The following is a 24,663-nucleotide window of genomic DNA, read 5'->3' as shown; positions in this document are numbered from 1 at the left end:
AGCCACGCATCTAGGCATAGAGGGATCTGCAAACAGCCTTACTGTATGTGAAGATTTACAAAATCTTTTACCATACATGTTGGAATAAAAAATAAAAGTCTGTCTACACTAAATGAAACAGTGACACCTTAATGTTTACACTGTTCGACAGAAATATCGGACGAATGTACATGAAAAGTTGAGTAACTCTATAAATACCTTGCATTATTCATCATTCATTCATTCATTATTACTGATCACAGCCTAAATTATAGTACAGAGTGCAATTAAAGGAAACCTACCATTTGATTTGATGCATTATTAAGCAAACATACCTTGAAAATGCTGTAGCTACACTGATGCAGGATCACATCTTGGTTAATCCCTGAGCTGATTGGTTTTGCTGAAAAAACAATCATAACATTTAGGACCTTGGGAAAGCTGGATCAAGATGGCTCTCTCGATCAACACTGAGCTCCTAATTACAAATGGAAGTTAGTCAAGCATGACTAAGCATGACTTATCAACCTGAGCTGGATCACTCATACACAGCAGCTAGGGGACTGTGCAGCAATTGATTATTCTGTCTGGCAGGTAGAAAAGTGATTGCATCATCATCTCCTGCTAAGAGAAGAGCAGAAGCAAGTGCTGAAGGAGCCATAGAAGTGACAGAGCTTCATTTTCATGTTATATCTGTTTTATCAGCAAAACCACTCGGCACAGGGATTAACCAAAATATGATCCTGCATCAGTGTAGCCACAGCATTCTCAAGGTATGTTTGGTTCATATTGCATCAAATCAAATGGTAGATTTCCTTTAACATCTCCGCAGACTCTGTGGCAACTAAAGGTCTGTCCAATTAAAGGCCTGTCTGTGTACAATTAGGACCAGGTAAAGGCAGTTATGAAAAATTTCCCTATTGTCTTATGGAACCTCAGCTTAGTTGTTAGGGACATATACTGTTAAAGGGTTTTACCACCATACTGTTTTTTAGTGTGTTTAAGGATATCAGGTAATTTACCAATATGCATGATATGTACAGTGAAGCCTCCTGTGTTTTACTGCATCAGCCAGAGACAGAGGGTCATGTGCTCTCTAACTGTCCATGAGCAATCACCTGGCCTAGACCTTATTATTATATTCATAAATACTATTATAATGTCCTGGAAAAGAGATTGCTCATGGACAGATAGCGATCACATGACCCCTCCATCTACGGCCATTTTATGCTCAGGAATATCTGGAAGACGAGGTAAAAGACAGGAGGCCTTAATGTACGTATCAATAGATATTTTGATGGGAGATCACCTGTAATCTAGCAGGCCATTTCCAGGGGCAACTAACAAAACTGTACAAGGAACATTGGGAGATATCACAGATCGTTACAAAATAATAAAATGCAACTTATTCACAAAGATGTTGAAATTTTTCAACAAATCTCCAACAATTGATTTATCCTACTGTTCAGCACATCTCCAATGAAGCCATAAAAAGGACTAATCCTTCCATCCATGAGCTGCATGTAGCAGAATGTATGATTATCACTGGAATACAGACAAATAAGAAAGTCAGGGGGAATATAAAAACTGAGGAACTTGTGGTGGTTTGTTCTATAACATGTTGAAAGGATTTATAGGTGGAGAGGACTGTTGTAGCTTTTCACAACTCTTCCTTGATCCTTTTATCCGTAGTCTTGATATTTAAGTCCAACTTATCCACTTTTCCTGTTAAGCGGCCTAGGACATCATCCTGCTCGTCAATCTCAGACTGCAATCCAAGTGCCAGACCTTTGAGACGACCCAGGCCAAGAGACATATCATCTGTAATGGGAAGAAAAGAGGAACTGATGAATTTTAAAAGTTGCTGATTTTATTTTATTGGTTGTTGAACCTTATGGTAGCATCTATCTCAGCGTCTATTATATATGGTTGTAAGGAAATTAAAAAAAGGCTAAGCAATATAGGTGGCAACATTTTAACACATTTATCATCAACGATAGTGGTTAGTTTTCAAGTAAAAATGATAGAACCCTCACACTTATTCCCTTCACTGCAAGTTCTACGTGTCTGGCTAAATTATTGTGAGAGTGTGCGCCGTGCGATGCTTGGCGAGCTTGTAATCCGGTCTCCTGGCAGTATTCTTGCTATTCAAGCTTATACAGATCTTTCCTGTATTGATTTACCTATAGGATGTTTTCTGTTGGGTACTGGAATATCTCCCTCGCAGTGTATCTGCTCATTAACTGGTCCATCTATGCTCCCCGGGAGCGCAGGGGAGGACTATTGTATATATTTGAGTATAAGCAGAGATACCCACAAAAAAAAACAGGGAAAACCTATTGAATTGAAGATAAGCCCAAGGTGAAAAATAGCCATGGGTCACTTCATCCGGTAATATCTTTAGCATACTTTAACTTACCCAATTGGGTAAGTGTTCTACTTCAAGCTAGTGGGAAATTTTGGTTGATATATTCTGAATTTATTTATGAAAAAATTTGCCAAATTTTTTGAAAAAAAAAAAAAAACCTTTTAAAAATTGTAAACTTTTTAAAATTTCAAACGGATAGTCTTCCTACCCAAATTAGTTACTAATTAACATATCTCATTCATTTAGCCCTAAAATTTGGCCACTAAAGTTGAAAAAAGGTATAAATTGCATCTACAAATACATTGTGCAGTTTCATCACAGTACGAGGACACCCCATTTGTGGATGTAAGCAACTGTATGGGCGCAGGACGGGGTGCAGAAGGGAAAGAGCACTATTGAGCTTTTGTAGGGCAGAATTTGATTTCAGTTTTCAGGTGCCATAACGTGTTTGCAGAGCCTCTAAAGTGCCTAAAACCCATCCCACCAGAGAATGACTCTAGGTTGTAAACTTTTTATCTAGGGGTATAGGGGGCATTTTAACCCCTTGCTGCAAATGGATTCTTTACATTTTACGTTTCTATTTTTTGCCCCCCCAACTGCAAAAATCCATAACTATTTTTATTTTTTTGTGTACAGAACTGAATAAGGGATTATTTTCTGCGTAACAAATCTTCCTAGTGATGATACTTTACATTCCATGCCGTGTACTGGTTGGTGGGAGGAAATTCAAAATGCTGTAAAATTGTGTAATATCCTTGTGGGTTTCGTTTTTTCATCTTTCATTACATGTTCAAAATGACACATCTAACTTCTCTAACATCTAAATTCTCTGGTTCGGTACAATCACAGGGATATCAAATTTCTGACGCTAATAAGTTTTTTCATACTTCAGAGTACGGAGCTGTGTAAGTTGTTTTAGTGCACATAATGAAGTTTTCAATGCTACCATTTTGGGGACAGTGCGACCTTTTGATCACTTTTTATTAAAAGATTTAGGTGTTTAGTTTCCTAAAAAAAAATATATATATTTTTAAAAAGCATCAAGTTGCCTATAAATACAGGAGAAATGAGAGCCGAATGTTGGGACTTTATCTGAATCCCAATGGATACTAATCGGCCTTCCACTCGCTAAACTCTCTCCTCTTCAATCAATTCTTAATGCAGCAGCCAGGCTCGTCTTTCAGGCCAAACGCTACACGGATGCCTCCAGTTTGTGCCAATCACTGCACTGGCTACCTGTCTCCTTCCGTATTCACTTTAAAATGATAATCCTCATCCACAATCTCTGAATAATGCTGCACCTCCCTATCTCTCTTCTCTCATCTTCGATCTGCCAGTGACATTACATTAATCTCTACCATAATTCGAACCTCTCATGCACGGCTCCAGGACTTCTCCCGAGTTGCTCCAATTCTCTGGAATGCCCTTCCCCGGACTCTCAGACTAATACCCACCCTCCAAAGCTTCAAATATGCTCTTAAAACCCATCTCTTTAGGCAAGCCTATCACACTCACTAACTCCATGAAATGTCAACTCTCCCTTTACTAATCCATCCTATGTCCTATCTCCCATCTGTTATCTGGCAAACAGCAGATATATACCAAGCTCCAGGCTTCTCTGCAGTCTTTTTCACCTAGGACCCTGTAAATAAGATGGCGGCTGATGGCTGGTTCAAGCAGCAACATCTTTATTTAGTAAATTATTTATTAAATTATTTTATATTGTTCCCTTATAAAGAATGGCTGGACTATTATACAACCTCTTGTGTCACCCCCTCATCCTCATAGTCTGCAAGCACTTGTGAGCAGGGCCTTCACTCCTATTGATCCATATGACTGTTTGTTCTTTGTAATGTAATATAGTTGTATATGTCCCCTATGATTTGTAAAGCGCTACGGAATTTGATGGCGCTATATAAATAAAGATTATTATTATTATTTTTCAAGGGGTTGCCTTTACTTTCATCAGCCGATTACATAGGATAGGCATTAGACTCGACTCATGTTATCCCAAATGTTCAATACCAGACACCAAACTGGTGCATATGGTATGGGTATATGGGGAGCTAGGTGATTTTTGGAGAAGAGTTTTGCATTTGATACGGGTAGTACTCTCAGTGGATATTAAGCTAGACTCCAAGATCCGTCTATTAGGCATTATAGAACTATATTATGTACATAGTATAACTCTACTATGCATTAAAAGATTATTTGTTTATGTGTGAATTGTTAAAATTTTTTCATGCACAATAAAGAATGATACAAAAAAATATATATTATATTTAGCATGTAAAGCCATCACTGCCGAATGGATCTTGCAATAAAACTATCCGATTAAAAAAATATATATATGGAACCCAACAGACCCCTATGATAGGCTCCAGCAGTGGTATCTTTTGTACAGCAGTTTTGGTATGGTCATGTTTTTGTGACAAGAGCCTCAATGTCTGATATTAAGGTGTAGTAGATTTCCTTTAAGGTAAGGCAACCTACCACCAGGATGAAGGATTGTAAACCAAGCACACTGACATACAGGTGAGTGCCCCCTCTGTTAGGAGGGGAGCCAGGCTCCATTGACATCTATAGAGCAGGGAGCCCCTGAGGCTCATTTGCATAATTTGTGAAACCTTTTTATTATAAAGACACGGTCCTAAGAAACTAAGAGAAAAGCATAACCCGACAGAGGGTGCACACACCAGTTTGTCAGTGTGCTTGGTTTATAATTCTTCATCCTGGTGGTAGATGTCCTTTAATTCTTAGAAGGAATACACTTGTAAATATACAACAGCAATTTTTGGATAATTTTGGTGCTCATTTCTAACTTGTAGTAACCAGATTTTAGTTTAAAGTCTATAATGACTGACAGAAGCAGTTACAAAAAGCATGGTGTCCAACTGTTGCTGGGGTAAATGGGGCTTTCGAGGTCTCTCCTAGGAGTCCAATCAAAAATCAGCTTCAAATCATTAAAACTTATATTTAAAGGGAACCTGTCACCAGGAGAGCCATTTTTAGCACTCCACCAGTCCCCACAGAGCATAGTACATACACTGCCAAAGTGTTTTTGTATTAAAAATAGGTTTATGTTATATTGTACCTTTCATTAGCATCTGCTGTGTGACTAGGCAGTTGACAATTAGGAGGGGCTGGAAAGGAGCAGTCCCCCCCACCCTTGGGAAACATGTGACTTTTTCAAATATATGAATAACTCCCCTCACTCGGGATTGGCTGTAGAGGAGCAGGGGGCGTCGCTAAGCCCAGTGATGGGTGTTTTCATATATTTGAAAAGGTCACATGGAGTAGCTGGTCCCCAAGGGTGGGGGGGGGGGACTGCTCCTTTCCAGCCCCTCCCCATTTGGCAACTGCCTAGTCACACAGCAGATGCTAATGAAAGGTACAATATAACATATCTTTTTTTCTGTAAAACCAATTTTTAATACAAAAACACTTTGGCAGTGTATGTACTATGCTCTGTGGGGACTGGGGGAGTGCTAAAAATGGGTCTCCTGATGACAGGTTCCCTTTAAGTGAGCTCAGTCATCATTTTCTGCTAGAAATACAGTAGAAAGCCCCCGACATGTTCACTTTAAGGCACATGGCATAATGGCTGCAGAATTTACCACAGCAGTAATTCAGCAGCCATTCCACAGGCATCAGAACCCGGATGGCACTTGCTGATGAGCAAGTGTCCTCTTTAGAGCTTTCGAGATCACTTTATGCAAGTTCCATTAATCTTGTGTACTTATATATATAATGAAAAACATGGTTACCCAAGTTATTGTCAATTTTCTGGTGGTAGTCTCTCAGAACTGGATTTTTGTGTTGATATTCAGAACTAGTTGCACCCAAACCTCTGTTATCTGTCCAAGAAAAAAAAAAAAAAAAAAAAAGGTAAGAGAGCAAACATGAGCCTACTTCCAAAACATACCACAACCAACCGTCTAGTACAGTGGTGGCGAACCTGTGGCACTGGTGCCAGAGGTGGCACTCAGAGCCATTTGTGTGGGCACTCAGGTTATCACCCCGGGACAGAGTTCACCAGGAACAAATCCACCAAATCTTCCTGCAGTCCCAGGCAACTTAAGAGATGCTGCTCACTAAAGCGACACTTTATTGGCTGCTTGGAACTGCAGTAAAAGTGAGAAGGTGTGGACAGGGCTGCATTATCTTTGGAGGTCCTCCGGCTGGACAAAACCATTCTTCCTCTGCAGAGAGACCCTGGAGAGAAGCTACAATGAGAGTCTGAATTTGTCCTTCTTTCAACTGTATTGGTGGCCTCAGGGGCTGATACGATTGAAAAATGTGAAAGAACAGGTAGCAATAAATTACTGCTTAAAATGCCATGTTGGCACTTCACGGTAAATAAGTGGATTTTGGTTGTAGCTAGGGCACTCGGTCTCTAAAAGGTTCGCCATCACTGGTCTAGTATAAAACTTCTGTCATTATTTAGTATATTTATAATTATATAAATACAGTATTATATTTCTTACCTTGTCATCAAGATAGTAAAAGATAAATATCATTAAAGAAATGCAAAAAACTAGTTTGATTCATTTATAAAATATGGCAAATTTGCTATGTATTTATTGTATGAACTAAGCCAAGAAATAGGTGCTGTAAAGTTTAAGTAAACAGTCTAAACTGACACCGGATTGAGCAGAATGAGTACATCTTCTCCATCCATTAATCTGATTTGCTGAGTCAAAGAAATTAAAGGGGTTGTCCACATTAAGCAAATTCCAGAAGATAATTGATATTGTTTGTGCAATGAAAAGTTATACAATTTCCAATATACTTTCTGTATCAATTATTTACGGCTTTTTTAGATCTCTGCTTGTAGTGGTTCAGCAGAACACTTTATTGTCTACTTCCTGTGGATTAACACTGGTCCCTGGTCATGTGACATCACATGACCATGGGCAGATGTTAATCCACAGGTAAACAATGAAGTTTTCTGTTGAATGAGAGCAAGCAGAGATCTAGAAAACTGATAGGAATTGATACAGAAAGGTTATAGGAAAATAAAATAACTTTTCATTGAACCAATAATATCAATCATTAGCTAAATATGCTAAACTACAGCTAGTGACATTTTCCATTTATAGGCAAATATGGTTTCCCTCACATAGCCACAAATCTGTAGTTATATTACCCGACATTAGAAGGGGCGTGTCCTACTCGGCCGACCCTCCCATCTACTCCTCCCCACGCCTTCTCACTGCTCAGCACTTCATCTCATGTGGCCAGGGTGATGGCATCTAAGGTCTTTTTCTCCCTAAAATTTACCCCATCTTCCCCATGTATTTATCTGATCACGTGAAATCACAGCATGCCTCCATGGACAAATTTAAGAAGGAAAAAAAGGACATCACCATGACACATGACTTGAATGTAAAACAAGCCACCGTTTAAAAAATTTGACACAATATTTCCAATAAGTTTTCAGAGCCTTATAGGACTAATTAAATAATGACACAGAGTCTTTAAAAAGAACCGGTCATGCAAATTAACCCACCCCAAAAAAAGACTTCATTAATAACTGTTTAAAAAGCATTGCACTTATCCCTAAATGGTTCTTTTCCATGGCTGCAATGTTACAAAAATCAGTTTGTAAACTTATATGCAACTCACCTAATGCTAGTAATTCACATAAATTGAGTCATCCATATTAAAATTTACTTGCATTGTCCTGCCTCCTTGTTCCTGATTGACAGGTCTCAGGGATATGATATGCTGCTGTATGGAACACTAAGAGAGAGCTAATTTGGCATTTAAAGACATGTGACCAGGACGACAATAGGAAGAAGTAGAATTCCATGGAGGTTAAAGAGGAGTAGAAGTCCATGGAGGCTGTTGTGATTTCATGTGATCAGATATATGCATGGTGTACAGTTTGCTAATGTTAGGAGGCTAATGGACTTCTGATGATGTCACCCAAGTCACATGACATCCTGAGAAGAGGCATGGGATATGGAGAGGAGTAGATGGGAGGGGCTGGCTGATTCAAGGGAATATAACAAAGTTGATTTATGTGGATGTAAGGGAAACAATTTTTAGCTAAAAGAAGGGGGTCAGTTAATAGGACTCTATATGTGAAAATGTGGTGACAGGTTCCCTTTAAGTACTAGTTTAATACAGCAGCATGTCCTAGCGGTGAGACCTGTTAATCAGGAACAAGAAGGCAGGGCAGTGCCCGAGATTTGAAGACAGAGGTGTCAGTCAAAATAAGAGGCTTGGCTCATATTCAGGATAAGTCAAGTATGCTAATTTGCATATTAGATAAACAACTGTAATTAAGGTACAGAGTCTGCCTGGCAGCAGGCATTGTTGGTTGGGGGGGGGGGGGAGGGGGGAGGAGGTGGTAAAATAGATCTTCTTTAAATTGGACATCAACTTTAAATGTTAGGTTTCCTTTAATAGGAAACAAAAGAAAAATCATGCCAAAATAGACAGGGCATAGAACATTTTGAAAATATTCCATCTAATGAGTCACCTTGACCAAAATAGGCAGATAACTAAACGACTGCAAAACAATCTGCTCATGCAAGCTGCCATAGTAAATGAAATGAAATCTATGTAAATGCAGTATTCAGCTATTCGGACACAGACCTTGCATAGTTTACATAGCTGGGGAATAATTTCAGCAACCTGGAATCCTTTATGCTCAGCAAAAACTAAGCCCTACTTAATGAGAAAACAAAACTATACCTGATGTAAGCAACACAGACTGCAACAAATAGGTCAGGACTAGAACATAAAGATTCCATCACTATATATAAAGAAAATGTATACATAAAGCATATGCTGAAATACAACCTTACGTCTGATAAGTGTGCACAACACATTCCCTTGAAAACCATGCATAATAAAAGATTCTAGACCACAGAAATCAGGAAAGCATTCAATTTGCTCTTAATATGATGTGTCCTGCCAGGGTTCAGGCCCTCCATCCCAGAAAACCACACAACTGACTATAGTTAAAGATACTACTGAATGACTGATACATCCTGCATAATAAAGCTTTACTTACCGGCAGCATCACGCTTTAGCAGATTTGGATGTGTGGCTTCATACTTATCTTCTTGTTCTTTGCTTTTTGACATGGCATCCTTTAATCTAAATACAGGGAAAACATATTGAACAATAATCCAAATACAAGTGACATCAAAAACAACCATGTGTTTTTTTAACAGGTAATCTACCCTGAATGAAAAGTTTAAAGGAAACCTACCATTTGATTTGATGCATAATGAAGCAAACAAACCTTGAGACTGCTGTAGCTACACTGATGCAGGATCATATCTTGGTTAATCCCTGAGCTGCGTGGTTTTGCAGAACAAACAATTATAACATTCAGGACTCTGAGAAAACAGGGTCAGCATGGCTGCCTCAATCAACACATTACACACAGGAGCTTGGAATTACAAATCGTGGTTAGTTAAAGGGCACCTACCACCCGATTCTACCTATAAAGATAGAAGGGGTGGTAGGTGGATGAATGGGACGTGAGGATAGCCCTTTTTGGGATAATCCTCACGTCCCGGCTATCTTTTAGAAAACTTTATTGCAGGCATATGTAAATTTTTTTATGCGGTCACTGGGGCGTGGAGGAGCAGGACATGGGGCTACTAGTCGCGGCTACTCCACGCCCCAGTAGCCACGTTACTCCGCCTACCATTTAATCTTCGGCGTGCAGCTCCTTGTAGGTGCGCGCCCTTGTCCGAGTCCCCTGGCACCTGCGGCCTTCTGCGCATGCACAGTAGCTCCGGCCCCGGAGCCGTGCAGCAGAAGGTCTGTGTTCTGCGCATGCGCAGAACGCAGGGGACTAGGACGAGGGCGCGCAGCTACGATGAGCTGCACGCTGAAGTTTAAATCGCAGGCGGAGTAACGTGGCTACTGGGGCGTGGAGTAGCCGCGACTAGTAGCCTCATGTCCCGCTACTCCACGCCCCAGTAGCCGCATAAAAAAATTTACATTGTTTTCTAAAAGATAGCCGGAACGTGAGGATTAGCCCAAAAAAGGAGAATTATTCTCACCGTTAATTCGGTTTCCATTAGTCCACCATGACGGCCCCAACTGGAGGATGACCCTTGACCTCTGTAGGGACAGGAAGCAGAGAGGTTAAATACCCCACCCCGGCATCCGTACACCAGTGGCTACCAAATAACTACACCGGCCTTGGATGCAACCCATTTATTGTATGTTATCAATGCACACAGAACAAATAGGCAATTTTAACTTTTTTCAAATTACAGGGTGGGAAATATATATGGGCGTCCCCCATGACGGCCCCAACTGGAGATGTACCAGATAATTAATTAGGGTGGGACAACAGCTTGTAAGACCTTCCTTCCGAAGGACTGGTCTCTAGCAGTTTGAACATCTAGCCTATAGTGTTTGGCAAAAGTTAGGTGAGTAGACCAGGTAGCTGCTCTACATATGTCCTCTAATGAGGCGCCCCGTTTTTCCGCCCAGGAGGCTGCCACTCCTCGGGTCGAGTGGGCCCTAATAGTCCCTGAAATGTCCAGGTTGTTGGCATCATAAGCTTCTTTGATGACTGTTCTTATCCACCTGGCGATGGATGCCTTTGAAGCTTTTCTGCCCTTGCACTTTCCTTTAAATTGTAGAAGAATGTTGTTGTCTTTTCTCCAGGATTTGGTAACTTCAAGATAATGTAGCAGGTATCTTCTGACATCTAGCGTATGCCACTCCTGTTCTTTGGGATGTTTTGGATTCTGACAGAAGGAAGGCAGAATAATCTCTTGGTTACGATGAAAAGATGAAGCTACTTTGGGAGTAAAGGCTTTATCTAACATTAGTACAATCTTATCTTCACATATTTTAAGATATGGTTCTTTAATAGACAAACTCTGGATCTCACCCAAACGCCTAGCTGTTGTTATGGCTATGAGAAAGGTGAGTTTTAGCGTTAATTCTCTAAGTTTGACCGACTCTAGAGGTTCAAACGGTATTTTTGTGAGATAATCCAGTACTAATGAAAGATCCCAATTGGGGATATTCTGTTTTATTTGAGGTCTTAGTCTAGCCGTAGCTTTGACAAACCTTTGGATCCATCTATTTTCAGCTAATGGGGTGTCGAAAAAGGCACTGAGGGCTGAAATTTGGACTTTTAAGGAATTCGTCTTAAGGCCCTTGTCAAACCCTGCTTGCAGGAAGTCGAGCACCTGTGAGACATTAGGGGACATTTGGTTAGGAGGAGTCCTGCCACAAAAAGACACAAATCTTCCCCATATCCTGGCATAGATTTTGTGGGTAACTGGTTTGCGGCTCGCTTTGAGTGTGGAAATTACCTTGTTTGATAGTCCCCTGGATATCAGCAATCGCCTTTCAGGATCCAAGCCGAGAGCCGGAGAGCCTGTGGATCTGGATGGTAAACTGGACCCTGGAACAGAAGGTTGTTTAGAGGTTCCAGCATGACAGGTTCTTCCAATGCCATCTTTCCTAGCCATGGAAACCAGTTCCTCTTTGGCCACCAGGGAACAATGAGTATAACCTTTGCTTGGTCCTCTCTGATCTTCTGAATCACTCTCGCTATGAGAGGTATAGGAGGAAATGCGTACATTAGAGGTCCGCTCCAGGACTGGCTGAAGGCATCCCTTTGGCAAACCGGAGTATTTGGATCCAGAGAGAAGAAATGAGGAACTTTTGTATTTTTGCTGGTGGCAAAAAGATCTGTCACTGGTTGTCCCCATTTTTGTATGAGACTTGAAAAGATGTTCTCGTTTAGACACCACTCGTTGTGGTCTATCGTCTGACGACTGAGATAGTCCGCTATTTGATTCAATTCTCCCTTTAGATGGGTGGCTGAAAGAGAGCGGATGTTGGTTTCTGCCCAGATGAATATCTCGTCTGAAAGACTGAGGAGATCGGGGTTCCTGGTACCCCCCTGATGACGGAGATAAGCCACCGTGGTGGTGTTGTCTGAATAAATTCTTACATGTTTTCCCCTCAGGCTTTGAGCACTTGCTCTTAAAGTCTCTAGTACAGCTCTCAGTTCTCGGAAGTTCGAGGAACGGGATCTGGTCGAGGATGGCCAAAGACCTTGAACGGGAAGGCCTGCTATGTCCGCTCCCCATCCTGACTGACTTGCGTCCGTCCGGATATTTATCACTGGCCAGGGATGCCATGATATTCCTCTTCCCAGGTTGGAAGTATCTATCCACCACTCCAGGGATTGCTTGACCCCTTCCGGAATTTGGATCTTTTGATTTAGATGTTGGGGATCTTTGTCCCAGGAGGCCAATATCCAACTTTGAAGGACTCTGGTGTGACTCTGGCTCCACTGTACACTCTGTATGGAAGATGTCATAAGGCCCAGTATCCTCATGGCTTCCCTTATCGTGCAATGACTTCTTTTTTGAAACAATATAACATGTTGCATTAGTCTCGTTGCTTTCTCTGGTGGTAAGAAGGACATCTGCTGGATCGAATCTAATAACGTTCCTAGAAACACAACCTCTGTACTTGGGTTTAGTTTGGACTTTTCCAGGTTTATTATCCATCCTAACTGATGTAGGATCCTCATTGTGAAATCTCGGTGGTGTATAAGCTCTTGTTTCGAACTGGCCACCAGTAACAGATCGTCCAGGTAGGGGATGACTAGAATCCCTTTCCGCCTCAAGAAAGCTATCACCTCGATCATGATCTTTGTGAATGTTCTGGGGGCCGAAGAAATCCCAAAAGGCAGCGCCTTGTACTGATAGTGGACCTCTTCTCCCCAAGGTGATCGCACTGCGAATCTGAGGAATTTTTGAGATTTTTGATGTATTGGCACATGGTAATACGCGTCTCTCAGATCTATCGTACACATAGACGCTCCTGGTTGGATCAGAACTGCTGCCGAGCTCACTGTTTCCATCTTGAACTTCCGATATCGTATGTACCTGTTCAGATTCTTCAGGTTGCATATCATCCTGAAAGAGCCATTCAGTTTTTTTTTATCAAGAAGAGGGGAGAGTAGTGTCCTTCTTTTAACTGTGTCTGAGGTACCGGGATGATGACATCCAACTGAATGAGTTTTTGTATCTCTGACCACAGTGAGTTTGAGAGGTTTCCTGAGGGCTGCTCTGTCAAAACAAATTTTCTGGGGGGAAGAGAGGTTAGTTCTAGATGGTAACCTTCCTGAAGAATACTTAGTATCCAGGGATTTGATGTTATCTGAGTCCACTGGAAGTGGAACTTCAATAGTCTTCCCCCCACCCTGGCGTCATTGTTTTCTAAACGCTGGGGCCGAGTTGCTGGCACTGAGAAGGAAGCCCCTTCCTCTCCCTCCTTTAGGGTAGCTCCACCTGCCCTGTTTGCCTTTCCCTCTAAAGGGCTGTTTTCTGTCCTTAGAGTCTCGAAAGGGCTGCTTTCTTTGGTTACTTCTGGATTCCGGAAACCCTTTCTTCCTGTCCGCCGCTTTTTCCAAAAGCGTGTCAAGTTCAGAACCGAATAGGTATTCCCCTTCAAATGGAATACCACATAATTTTGACTTCGATCTGAAATCGCCAGTCCACTGGCGAAGCCAAAGTGATCTTCTAACTGAATTTGATAGTGCCCCTTCCTTGGCACTTATTCTAAGTCCTTCCGCTGAGGCATCTGCGATGAAGGCGGTGGCTGCTCTCAACGTTGAAAATGTACTCAATAACATCTCCCTAGGAGTACCATCTCTAACATGACCTTCCAGTTCGGTAATCCAATGAAAGAGAGTCAGTGCCATGGATGTTGTGGCAATATTTGATTTTAGATTCAACATGGCACACTCCCATGTCTTCTTTAGAAGGCTGTCCGCCTTTCTATCCAGGGGATCTCTTAACTGGATTGCATCCTCAAACGGGAGGTCCGTCTTCTTGGTCATTTTTGTGACCTGGATGTCTACTTTAGGGGTAGCGTTCCAAATTTTGGCTTCTGTTTCATCAAAGGACAGACGACTTTTAAATTCTCTAGATATGGAGATTTTGTTCTCCGGTTCTCTCCATTCTTCTAGTATTAGTTCCTTAAGCGTGTCATTTATGGGAAACACTCGCCTCTTCTTAACTTTAAGAAGTCCGAACAATTCATCCTGAATAGATTTGGTCTCTTCTATTTCCTCAATTTTGAGGGTATCCCTCATAGCTTTTAGTAAGGGTTCCAGATCTTCGGATGCTAACAAATATCTCGACTCCATTTTACTGGCTGAATTTGAGGGACCTGGCTCCATATCCATAGACTCCTTGGTCCCCTCTGAGTCTGATGTATAATCCGACATGGATTCTATAACTCTTTGTTTTTTATGTGGAGGCTCCTGAGGTATGAAAGCTGTTATGGATGATGCTATAGATGTTTTAACTTCTTCCCTGATAAAACTACGCATTTCATCCACAAATGAGGTTCTCTCTTCTCTGAGTAGATTATCTACGCAGGTTTTACAGACCGGCTTTTTATAGTCCGTAGGGAGTTTCTCTAAGCACATATTACACTTTTTGGAAGTGGTTTTCTTTGTGCCGGACTGATCTTTAGCTCTCCCTTTATCCTTCTCCTTTTCCCTGGGCTCCTGCCAAGGAGAAGGAGAGGTAATTAGTCCGTAACCGACACCTCATGTGATAATATAGGGACATGTGGATGACCCACCACCCTATCCCCAATTGACCCTACTTACAGGGTTCAAGGATATGAGGTCCAGACTTGAAGCCTCCATGCCATGTGTCTCCATATTCCCAATTGTGGGACCACTGATATCAGCAAGCCTAAACATTATAGAAATGTGAGATAGACTGTGACATTTAACCAAGTGGAATATAACAAGGGAGTACCTGAGATATCTTGAGGGTTACACAGCACGAGCCCCTAAGAAAGATATACACATGTCTATATAGACCTGAATTGTATATAACACATATGACACACATGAGGCAACCATACAGCATGTTAACCGACCTTGTTGGCTGGAAAATGCTCAGAATTGCGTCCGATTTTAGCGACTACTCTCGTCAGGACCAGAGTGCGACTATTAGACCTCAGATCAACGTGAATACCTGCTTTTTCAAGCTTACCGCTCCACGCTCCTGCTTCCGGGTCGCGCCATCGTGACGTCACATCCGGTCCCGTCATTTCCGGCGGAAGTCGTCACCAGAGTCGGACGGCGGCCGGCCCACGTGACCTCCGCGATGGACACGCTCCGGGTGTCCTTAGCTGCGCAGAGCCGCGGGCAGAGCCGGAGAAGAAGGCATCTCTGTCTTGTGGCAGAGGAAAGGACCGAAGTCCGATCGAGGCCGAGACTGCCTTAGGGTAAGGGACGATTCCCTGCGCCACACTGGTCCCCCCTCACCGTCCCAACTACTGGGGATGAGGAGAGACTTCTCTCTACTCCCTGCCCTGTGTAGGGACAGGAAGCCACTGGTGTACGGATGCCGGGGTGGGGTATTTAACCTCTCTGCTTCCTGTCCCTACAGAGGTCAAGGGTCATCCTCCAGTTGGGGCCGTCATGGGGGACGCTATGGAAAAGGGCTATCCTCACGTCCCATTCATCCACCTACCACCCCTTCTACCTTTATAGGTAGAATCGGGGTGGTAGGTTCCCTTTAAGCATGACTAAACAACCTGAGCTGGATCACTCATACACAGCAGCTGGGGAATGTTGTAGCAATTGATTATTCTGTCTGGCAGGGAAAAAAGTGATTGCATCATCATCTCCTGCAGAGAAAAACTCACGTATAGGAGAAGCGCTGAACCAAGCGCCGAAGGAGCCATAGAAGGGGAAAAGCTTCATTATCATAATGTAATATCTGTTTTATCAGCAAAATCACTCAGCACAGGGATTAACCAAGATATGATCCTGCATCAGTGTAGCTACAGCATTATCAAGGTATGTTTGCTTCATTATGCATGAAATTAAATGGTAGGTTTCCTGCAGGCATTGCAGCTCAGCTTGATAGAAATGAATAAAGCTTTGTTGCAAAACCGTGCACTACCCATGGTCAGAAAAATAGGAATTTTTGATTGTAAAACATGGCTACTTTCTATCTCTGGATAATCCCTTTAAGTTCACACATGTAGACTTCAATTGTTCTGCTCGGTTATAAGAGCACACAAATGAAAGTAACAGAATCCACTTGAAGTCCACCCACAGTAATCCCTATTGAACCTCTTCTTTTTGTGGAACTGGATCCAGTTTAAATTCAGGTCACTACTGGACCAATCACGAACCTCAGCAGTGACCTCTCCATTATAGACCCTCATAAAGGAATGTATGTATGAAGGGGTTGCCCAACTCAAATTCTTATCTTGTCTAATTGCATCAACATGTCAATATATTTTTCATTAAAGGTAAATTAAATATAAAAATCTAATTCAGCAGAGATTAACTGCAGACCTGCGTGAAAGGGTGGGTGGTGGTGGTAAATGGATGAATTCAGTTTTCTATTTTTTCATTATTTACTTAACTCGAACATAGCAATGTGCTTAAAGGACATCCACCATCAGGATGAAGGATTGTTAACCAAGCACAGATACATACTGCTATGTGCCCCTTTGGAAGAATCTGTTCTTCTTTAAGTGTTCTATGCATTTGTTTTAAAGAAAAAAAAGCCTTAAAATTATCTAAATGAGCCGGAGGGGCTCCAGGCTCCATTAACACCAATGGCGCCTAGAGCCCCTCAGGCTCATTTGCATAATTGTGAAAGCCTTTAAAAAAAAAAAAAAAAAAACCCAGAACATAAGAAGCTAAAAGAAGAGCAGATGCTGACAGAGGGGGCACACACCAGTATGTATCCGTGTCTGGCTTACAATCCCTTATCCTGGTGGTAGATGTCCTCTAAGAGGGGCAACGCCTCCAAAGAAAGGAGGATGTAGCCACATATGTCCCTTTGCTAATCGATTTGTCACATCCGATCATTAAGAAACATATATAGAAAACATAATGGCTTACTTGTTGCTGGCTGTGTAGTCATAGGCACCATTTTGAGGTGGGGTCTCTACAGGTTTGGCTCTAAAGTAGTTTGTGAATCCACTAAACATGCTCTTGATGCTATTGATGTGCCGTTGACTGGTCTTCATATCTTGTTCCATTTTGTCCACCATTTTTTCAGTGCGTTTTAAAGCTTCTCCTTGCCGCATTAGTTCCTGAGCAGAAAGAAAATGGACAGGGAACATAAGACATCATATGATGCCAGGTCACTTTGTATGAGACATACAATGTAGATGCATCTTCCAACTAGGAGGAATATTTTTTTTTTTTACAGAAATTCACTACACCAGAACCAGTGTACAATATCTTCCAAGCCTGGAAACATTGACACACTCCGGATTATAAACTGACAGCAAATTTCGTAGTACATGGATGGGATTTGTATAAGTCCATCTTACCGTATATTACTGTAGATAAGCCACAGAAGATCCACCTACAGCTATTCCACAGTGATTATGGATGTTTGGCAGCAATATTTTTTTTTTCATTCAGATTATTACAAATTTTATGTTACACACTCAACATGTGGGTATCAATCACATCTGAGCGGGTCATGTGATCATCACTGTGTTAACCTGTAGTTGGTTGGTTGGTTGCAGTGAATCCAGTATGGCCAGTGTGATGGCGAGACCCATCTCAATGAGGCAATGTGCAGTCACACACATCAGGGGCGATTTATCACTGCTTCTATACCAGTTTTCTGGGCAGTTCAAGAATTCGCAATATACAATAGAGGCACCTACCACCCAATCTACCTCAATAGGTAGATCCGTGATGGTAGGTTTCCTATAAAAGGGAACCCGTCTGAAAAACTAACCCAACCTAAACATGTCTATGAAAAGTGTACTCTGCTACATTATTTACCCATCCCTCAGGAATGAGAGCTGTTCTCCTCAGGAACCCTCTCTCTCAGGAACCCACACAGCCAGCGTCTCTCATCCAGAGGGATGGAACAATGAGCTAAAGGTGGAGCCGAGTAGGGAGGACATGAATACGCTGGACTCAGCTCAGAGGAAAGATTATGATTACCTGACTCACAGTGGGTAATTTGGATAAATGATGAGTAAACTTTACGACAGGTGGAACTGTACAGGCTGTATGACAGCAATTTTAAATATATATTGGACTATGGAGCATTGAGTGTTTGGTAGCTCTTCCCAGATCACAGTCTCAAATTAGTACGCTCTGGTATCAGGACCCATTGTTATTTTTAAGACTGCACGGACCTGGGTCCTCTATAATGTTTTTCTGCGGTTGTGGTCTGTATAATTATTCTTTATCTATACTGGGGTCTCCATAATTATGTTTATTGGCTCTAGGGTATCCATTGAACCCCTGTGGACACCACCTCAGGTGGCGAAACATGTCGGGGTGGGGGTGGGCTATAACTATAACACATGAGTCCTAGAAAGCCCTACTCCTTTGAAACACGCATTGCAGTTGTGACAGTCTGATAATAAATTCAATTTAGCGTCCACCACACATATACAATAGATTTGCCAAGTAGAAAGCATACTTCTAAAGTACCAAGCTGGGTTTTATAATTGTTGTATGTATCACACATTATGGGATTAGGTAATAGATACAGGACAATAAAGGTTACGTTTTTTTTTACACTGTTTAATAGGTTCACTTTGTCTGAAATTCATTATTCAGAACCTAATCAGACAATTGGTTTTTAAATTATTTGGTTTGGTTTACACTTTCCGTGTGGGCTTTTTTTCCCTTTTATTTTTTACAATTTACATTCTCCTTTTCTCTCCATTTGTTTACAATTTTAAAACCTTTTTTACTCGCCACTGAAAGTGGCAGTAATCATAATGAAGGAAGATAATTTAGTTATTCTGTTTTCTTTTCCTGACTAGCTGCTTTAATGTTACAGTCAGCAAAAACAGTCACCAGAATAACTACCAGAGACATCCTGGAATTGTTCTCTTTAGCCATTTTTGCTGAACAGACATCTGTTTCTAGAAAACTTAGAGTGACAATTGATATGGCTGCTATAACATTGAAACCCAGCAGTCTCATATGGCTACATGCATTTTGTTTGATTTTATGCTTTGGTGACAATAGTGGAGATTCAAAAAGCTGAGAGCCATCTAACATTATTTAATTTGTCTTCACCTATTTTCTAGAAGAATTATTTCAACCTTTGTGCACCATGACGTACTAAAATGTGCGGTGGTGAGCTCTCTCCATACATGGCGGGTTTCAGTTTTAAAACACATAAATATGTTGGTTTTGCCACGTCTCAAAATGCCCGTTCTAATCAAAATATAAGGAGCAGTTATTCCCAGCCGTGAACACTAACATAGAAAAAAGTCTGAATCGATGGATACATTTTTTCCCCATCAGTAAATATGGGGGCTGCCCGGCTGTATACCACATGGGGGCTGCCAGGCTGTATACCACATGGGGACTGCCAGGCTGTATACCACATGGGGACTGCCAGGCTGTATACCACATGGGGACTGCCAGGCTGTATACCACATGGGGGCTGCCAGGCTGTATACCACATGGGGGCTGCCAGGCTGTATACCACATGGGGGCTGCCAGGCTGTACACTACAGGATGAAAGACTGTATGCAAATGAGTCTGAGGGGTTCCAGGATCCATTAACACCTATAGAGCCTCTCCAGCTCATTTGCATACAGCCCTTCATTCTGATAGTAGATGTCCTTTAAGGAGAATACTTTATTGGGTAACAGTCGACTATAATTGAACATTACTGTACAGTTTTATCATGCTTTGGTTTTAAAGGGAACCTATCACCAGGGACCTCATTTTCACCAAAGACAGGTTGCAGAAGCCAAATACACCTGCACTGCAAATCTACCTTTCTGCTTCCTCTAAGCATTTGCATTTCAGTATAATTATGTGTTATAACTAATCTTGCACCCACCCTGACAGAATCCTCTGTGTAATCCCAGGGGTTGGGCTTTGGTTTGGATGCATTTAAAAAAAACATGTGACTTGTCTGTGCTGCAGACTGCTCAGCACTTAGCCTCCACCTTGGTGCTCCTGTACAGCTCCTCCCTCCTGCTCCTTCTTAGAGGTCACAGCCTGGTGGGATGACATCAGTGAGAGCTGAGAAGTCTGCAGCACAGACAAGTCACAAGTTTTTTGAAAAACATCCAAACCAAAGCCCAACCCCTAGGACTGCAGAGGATTCTGTCAGGATGCAAGGTAAGTTATAACACACAATTAAATTGTAATGCAAATGCTTGGAGAAAGCAGAAAGGCATATTTGCAAAGCAGCTGTAAAGGGCTCCTGCAACCGGTCTTCAGTGAACATGTTGTCCCTGGTGACAGGTTCCCTTTAATGTTCAGTTTCTTACTAATTGGTCAACAGGAGCGTTGATCATATTTGTAAAAAAATAAGCTGTGAGGCACAGGCATGTCAGGGACCAGGTGTGAAAGTCAGGGCCATGCCTGGTAAGAGGGTAACTGGTAACCATGGGTTCCCCCAAAACAAAGCATAAAAATGCTTAGACAATACATTTATTTTTTCCATTCATCATAAAAAACTAAATCTTAAGTAGTTTGCACAGTCTAAGCCTACCTGCACACGACCTTTGTATGGTCATATTATTATGTATGGTATCAGTCTCATGGTTGTTGTTTACATGGTCAAAGGGATGAGGAGACTGCCTGTCTTGCAGCCTGTGAAGTCTCTTTGTATTGCCATCGGCATACAAGCAGCGCTCACTCACTTATGGTGGTCAGGCCACACACAATGGTCCATGGGATGAACAATGGCCCAGCCTGAGGCACGGCACACATTTTATGGGCAGTAGGCTAAGTTTGCAGAGTCAATAACATTAACTTGTATTCTCATTTTATCCTGGGGATCAATACATTTTTATCCAATCTAATCTTATTTTTTAGTCAAACCCAGATGTGGAATTACCAGGAATGAAAAATATAAAGGAAAGGCTTTTACAGGCCTACTCTATTTATAATTGTGCGTAAAACAAAATGCTGTTTGTTATTTTATTTTCATTTCTCTGCTGGCCTAAACTAGGAAATCCCCTTTCACTTTTCAGCACTATTTGTAAAGGTTAAGTTTCTAAAGAGCTAGCTTTAGCTCGTGTTCAGGTCTGCTGCACCCGGCACACTTCAGGAGCTCTGTATCTACTTGGAATAGAGAGGCGTAAGCAAGTTAATGGTGAACCAATTATTATGAATTGCACTTGTTTTTTTGTTTCCAAAGCTTTCTTGCTTTCAAATATTTTTAAATAGTCTTGAATATGCACCAAATTTAATAAACACTATGCAATATTTGCAACTAAAGATAAAAATTATGTTTGGCAGTGGCAAGAAGCAAGTCCAGTAACACTGAACAAATACATTTACAAAGGTCATAAATAATCACAATCTGCTTCTGACTTTAAAATGAAAAGTAACACACAAAGTATTTAAAAGTAACCTGTACAGAAACCTGCTATTTATACACAAGGATTCACAGCAGACTTTCTTCTGGATTGTTTCTTGTAATACAAATATGGCAAGCCAGGGTTTCACTATTAACACATGGTTGTAAATCTAACCCTGTGATTCTGGCATGGAAAGATAAGTCTGTTTTTTCCCCCACTTGCTGAAAATTTAAATTAGGAAAACCCTAAGCATATTTGGAAATGGCGCTCACTACCCTTTACCCAGGTTTTGAAAGCAGAATTGAAGTGCATGAAGACAAGTGCGGTACAAATTGAGGACAGATGTTTTATCTTGTTTAAGCAACATTAATAAGGCTTCTCTCCAGTCTTTTTCACCTTGGACCATGTAAATAAGATGGTGGCTGATGGCTGGTTAAAGCAACAAAATTTTTATTAAATTATTTTATATTGTTCCCTTATAAAGAATGGCTGGACCATTATACAAGCTCTTGTGTCACCCCCTCATCCTCATAGTCTGTAAGCTCTTATGAGCAGGGCCCTCACTCCTATTGTTCCATATGACTATTTGTTCTTTGTAATCTAATTTTATACTTGTATATGTCCCCTATGATTTGTAAAGCGCTACAGAATTTGATGGCGCTATATAAATAAAGATTCTTGATAATAATAATAATAATAATAATAATAATAATAAAGTGGGTGCTTTAAGGAAATCTCTATCAAAATCAAGCATGATAAATCAGGGACACTAATTAATACAGTCACTCCGACTGTGGTGATCTTCTTATATTTGACCGATTTGGCAAGCTCTGCGTAGCACAGCTTAATCTGTGTGTGCACTATATAAATAAAGGAATTATTATTATTATTTGTTATTTATGGCCTCCTGCCTTCTAAAATTTTAATATAATGCTAAGAGACAGTTTTGCCCTCTGTGATCTGGCTTTATGGATTGTTACATGGTCTCTCACGCTCCCCCGGCAGGATGTACTCACTACACAAGTGCTGAGTTCACACTTGCATCAAGAGTTTCCTTAACTCTCTCCATTTAGAAGGGAGTGATGGAAATGAAAACCAAAAGGTGAACAGCTGGTCTTCCATTCCCTTTCCCAATAGATATATGTACAGAAGGCTGTCGTACATTATTTACAGAGGAAAATCATTGTGGTCCGTGTGCTGTCTGTATCTCTATACATAACAGAGGTTCATATGGGAACCTGTTAGACACAACCTTATAGGACGAGGCTCACCACTCACCTCTGCAGTTTCCACCCCTATCTTCTCAGAGTCATATATGAGGCCCAATGATCTGTTGCTGCTATCCACAGTGGACTGCGCCTTCCTCATCACCTCTTGCTGCAGGGACCTCTGGCGCTCTGATTCCTCCCGTCTTCTGCGATCAGCTGGGGATTCATAGGGGTCCTCCTTACTGTTCCACTTAACAGTCTTAAAGTCATCATCTTCATCCTCATCAAAGGGGTTATAGCTCCTGGACATGATGCTTAGGTGCACTGTGTAAGAAGACAGGAGTAATCGTATGACTGGAAGCTCTTGTGAGCAGGGCCCTCACTACTACAGTGCCATAGGAATATTTTTTCACTCTGTAATATCCTATTATATTTGTATAGATCTCCCATAACTTGTAAAGCGCTACAGTATGTGATGGCGCTATATAGATAAAGATTACTAAGAAAAGACCATCAGATACCAGATACATACACTACACATATGTATACACACATACAGACGCTCACATTACCGGTACACAGCCCCGCCGCACTGTACGAGCCTCCACCACCCGATGCCCAACCCCCACTGCTCACCTGACTCCTCCACCTCACTTCCGCCCTTCTGATGACGTCATCATACCACCTCCCGACAATTTCCGCCCTCACTGCTCCATAATAAAGCCGTCTATAAACATATATAGAAAAGGCTTCTCCTGTGCTGATATGTCATGGCGCCCTCTCTAGGTTATTGTCGTACATTACACAAGTGTATGTACATGCACTCAGTATATGTCTTGTTATAGGTGGCGAAAGTAGCCCGATGTTAGTTACCACGGTAACGAGGGCCGATCGCCTTCCTCTACGTCTGCATTACTGGTCATGTGATCTGGTCATGTTGAGGGTGACGTCATCTGACGGCTCCGGGGGAACATGGCGGCCAAGGGGGGCAGCAGCAGCTCACGGGGGTTCTACTTTAACACCGTGCTGTCCCTTGCCCGCTCTCTGGCAGTGCAGAGGCCGGCTGCCCTGGAGAAGGTGAGAGGCCTCGCTGAGGGTGCACGTAGTGGCTGCAGCGCGGAAGTTACTGCGGGGGCAGCACCCGGGGCGCAGTAGTCCTGAAGATGGGAGAAGTGATGTATGAGGGGACGTTAACCCTGTACATGCTGCAGAGGTTATCATAGTGGGCAGACGTGTCATAGGGCCACTCTATAGCAAGGAGCAAGATGTCACCCATATGACAGCCCAGGAACACCCACCTCCGCTATTAGTACACATCCCTTGCTTAATGGCTGTGGTGTTATGGCTCAAAAAACCAATCTGCGAGTGATCATACCATTACTATATGTAGGATTATAGGGGCTCCTGTCCCTTAAAAATTTATTCTGGGACCGAGACTCTTATAATGCAGTGATGAGAATATAACCGGGATCACTATAATGCACTGATGGGAGCAGAATGGGACTGTTACCTCTATCATACAGTGATGGGAGGAGAATGGTAGCAGAATGGGAACGGGATCCCTAAATGCAGTGATGGGAGGAGAATGGGACTGGGACCTCTATCATGCAATCATGGGAACGGGACCCCTGTAATACAGTGATAGGGGGAAGAATGGGACTGTGACTGCTACAATGCAGTGATGGGACCCATATAATGCAGTGATAGGAGGAGATTATAACCAGGTTGGCTATAATGCAGTGATGGGAACAGACTGGGGCTCCTATAATGCAGTGATGGGAGGAGAAT

The 24,663-nt window shown here is 41.9% G+C and overlaps 2 protein-coding genes across 8 annotated transcripts in view; one reads left to right on the top strand and one right to left on the bottom strand.

Moving 5' to 3' along the window:
- Positions 1–1,399: 1,399 nt before the first annotated feature.
- On the bottom strand, positions 1,400–23,968 carry SNAP29 (synaptosome associated protein 29). 4 transcript variants are annotated; one of them, XM_072144754.1, is made up of 6 exons: positions 23,443–23,514; positions 22,946–23,199; positions 17,253–17,446; positions 9,375–9,460; positions 6,115–6,204; positions 1,400–1,800 (listed from the first exon to the last, which is right to left on the bottom strand). In XM_072144754.1, exons 2-6 carry the CDS (start codon positions 23,183–23,185, stop codon positions 1,640–1,642), a joined length of 771 nt encoding a protein of 256 aa, XP_072000855.1. In that variant the 5' UTR covers positions 23,186–23,199; positions 23,443–23,514; the 3' UTR covers positions 1,400–1,639. The 4 variants fall into 4 exon arrangements, with proteins under 4 accessions (XP_072000855.1, XP_072000841.1, XP_072000848.1 ...); XM_072144740.1 differs by lacking the exons at positions 1,400–1,800; positions 6,115–6,204; positions 9,375–9,460; positions 23,443–23,514 and adding exons at positions 13,486–14,879; positions 14,985–15,072; positions 23,749–23,968; XM_072144747.1 differs by lacking the exons at positions 1,400–1,800; positions 6,115–6,204; positions 9,375–9,460 and adding exons at positions 13,486–14,879; positions 14,985–15,072 and having other exon boundaries at positions 23,512–23,726.
- Positions 23,769–24,663, top strand: part of PI4KA (phosphatidylinositol 4-kinase alpha) — a 71,575-nt gene continuing 70,680 nt past the window's right edge. For 2 of the 4 annotated variants that reach the window (XM_072144713.1, XM_072144707.1), the window contains exon 1: positions 23,769–23,952. In XM_072144713.1, coding sequence (XP_072000814.1) covers positions 23,848–23,952 — 105 coding nt within the window. In that variant the 5' untranslated portion in view covers positions 23,769–23,847. The remainder of the gene's footprint in view (positions 23,953–24,663) is intronic. The other 2 variants (XM_072144725.1, XM_072144717.1) reach the window with 1 other exon arrangement.

The sequence above is a fragment of the Engystomops pustulosus genome, chromosome 1 (genome assembly GCF_040894005.1).
Source record: "Engystomops pustulosus chromosome 1, aEngPut4.maternal, whole genome shotgun sequence".
Classification (NCBI taxonomy): Eukaryota; Metazoa; Chordata; class Amphibia; order Anura; family Leptodactylidae; genus Engystomops; species Engystomops pustulosus.
This window is presented reverse-complemented; position numbering and strand designations above follow the sequence as displayed.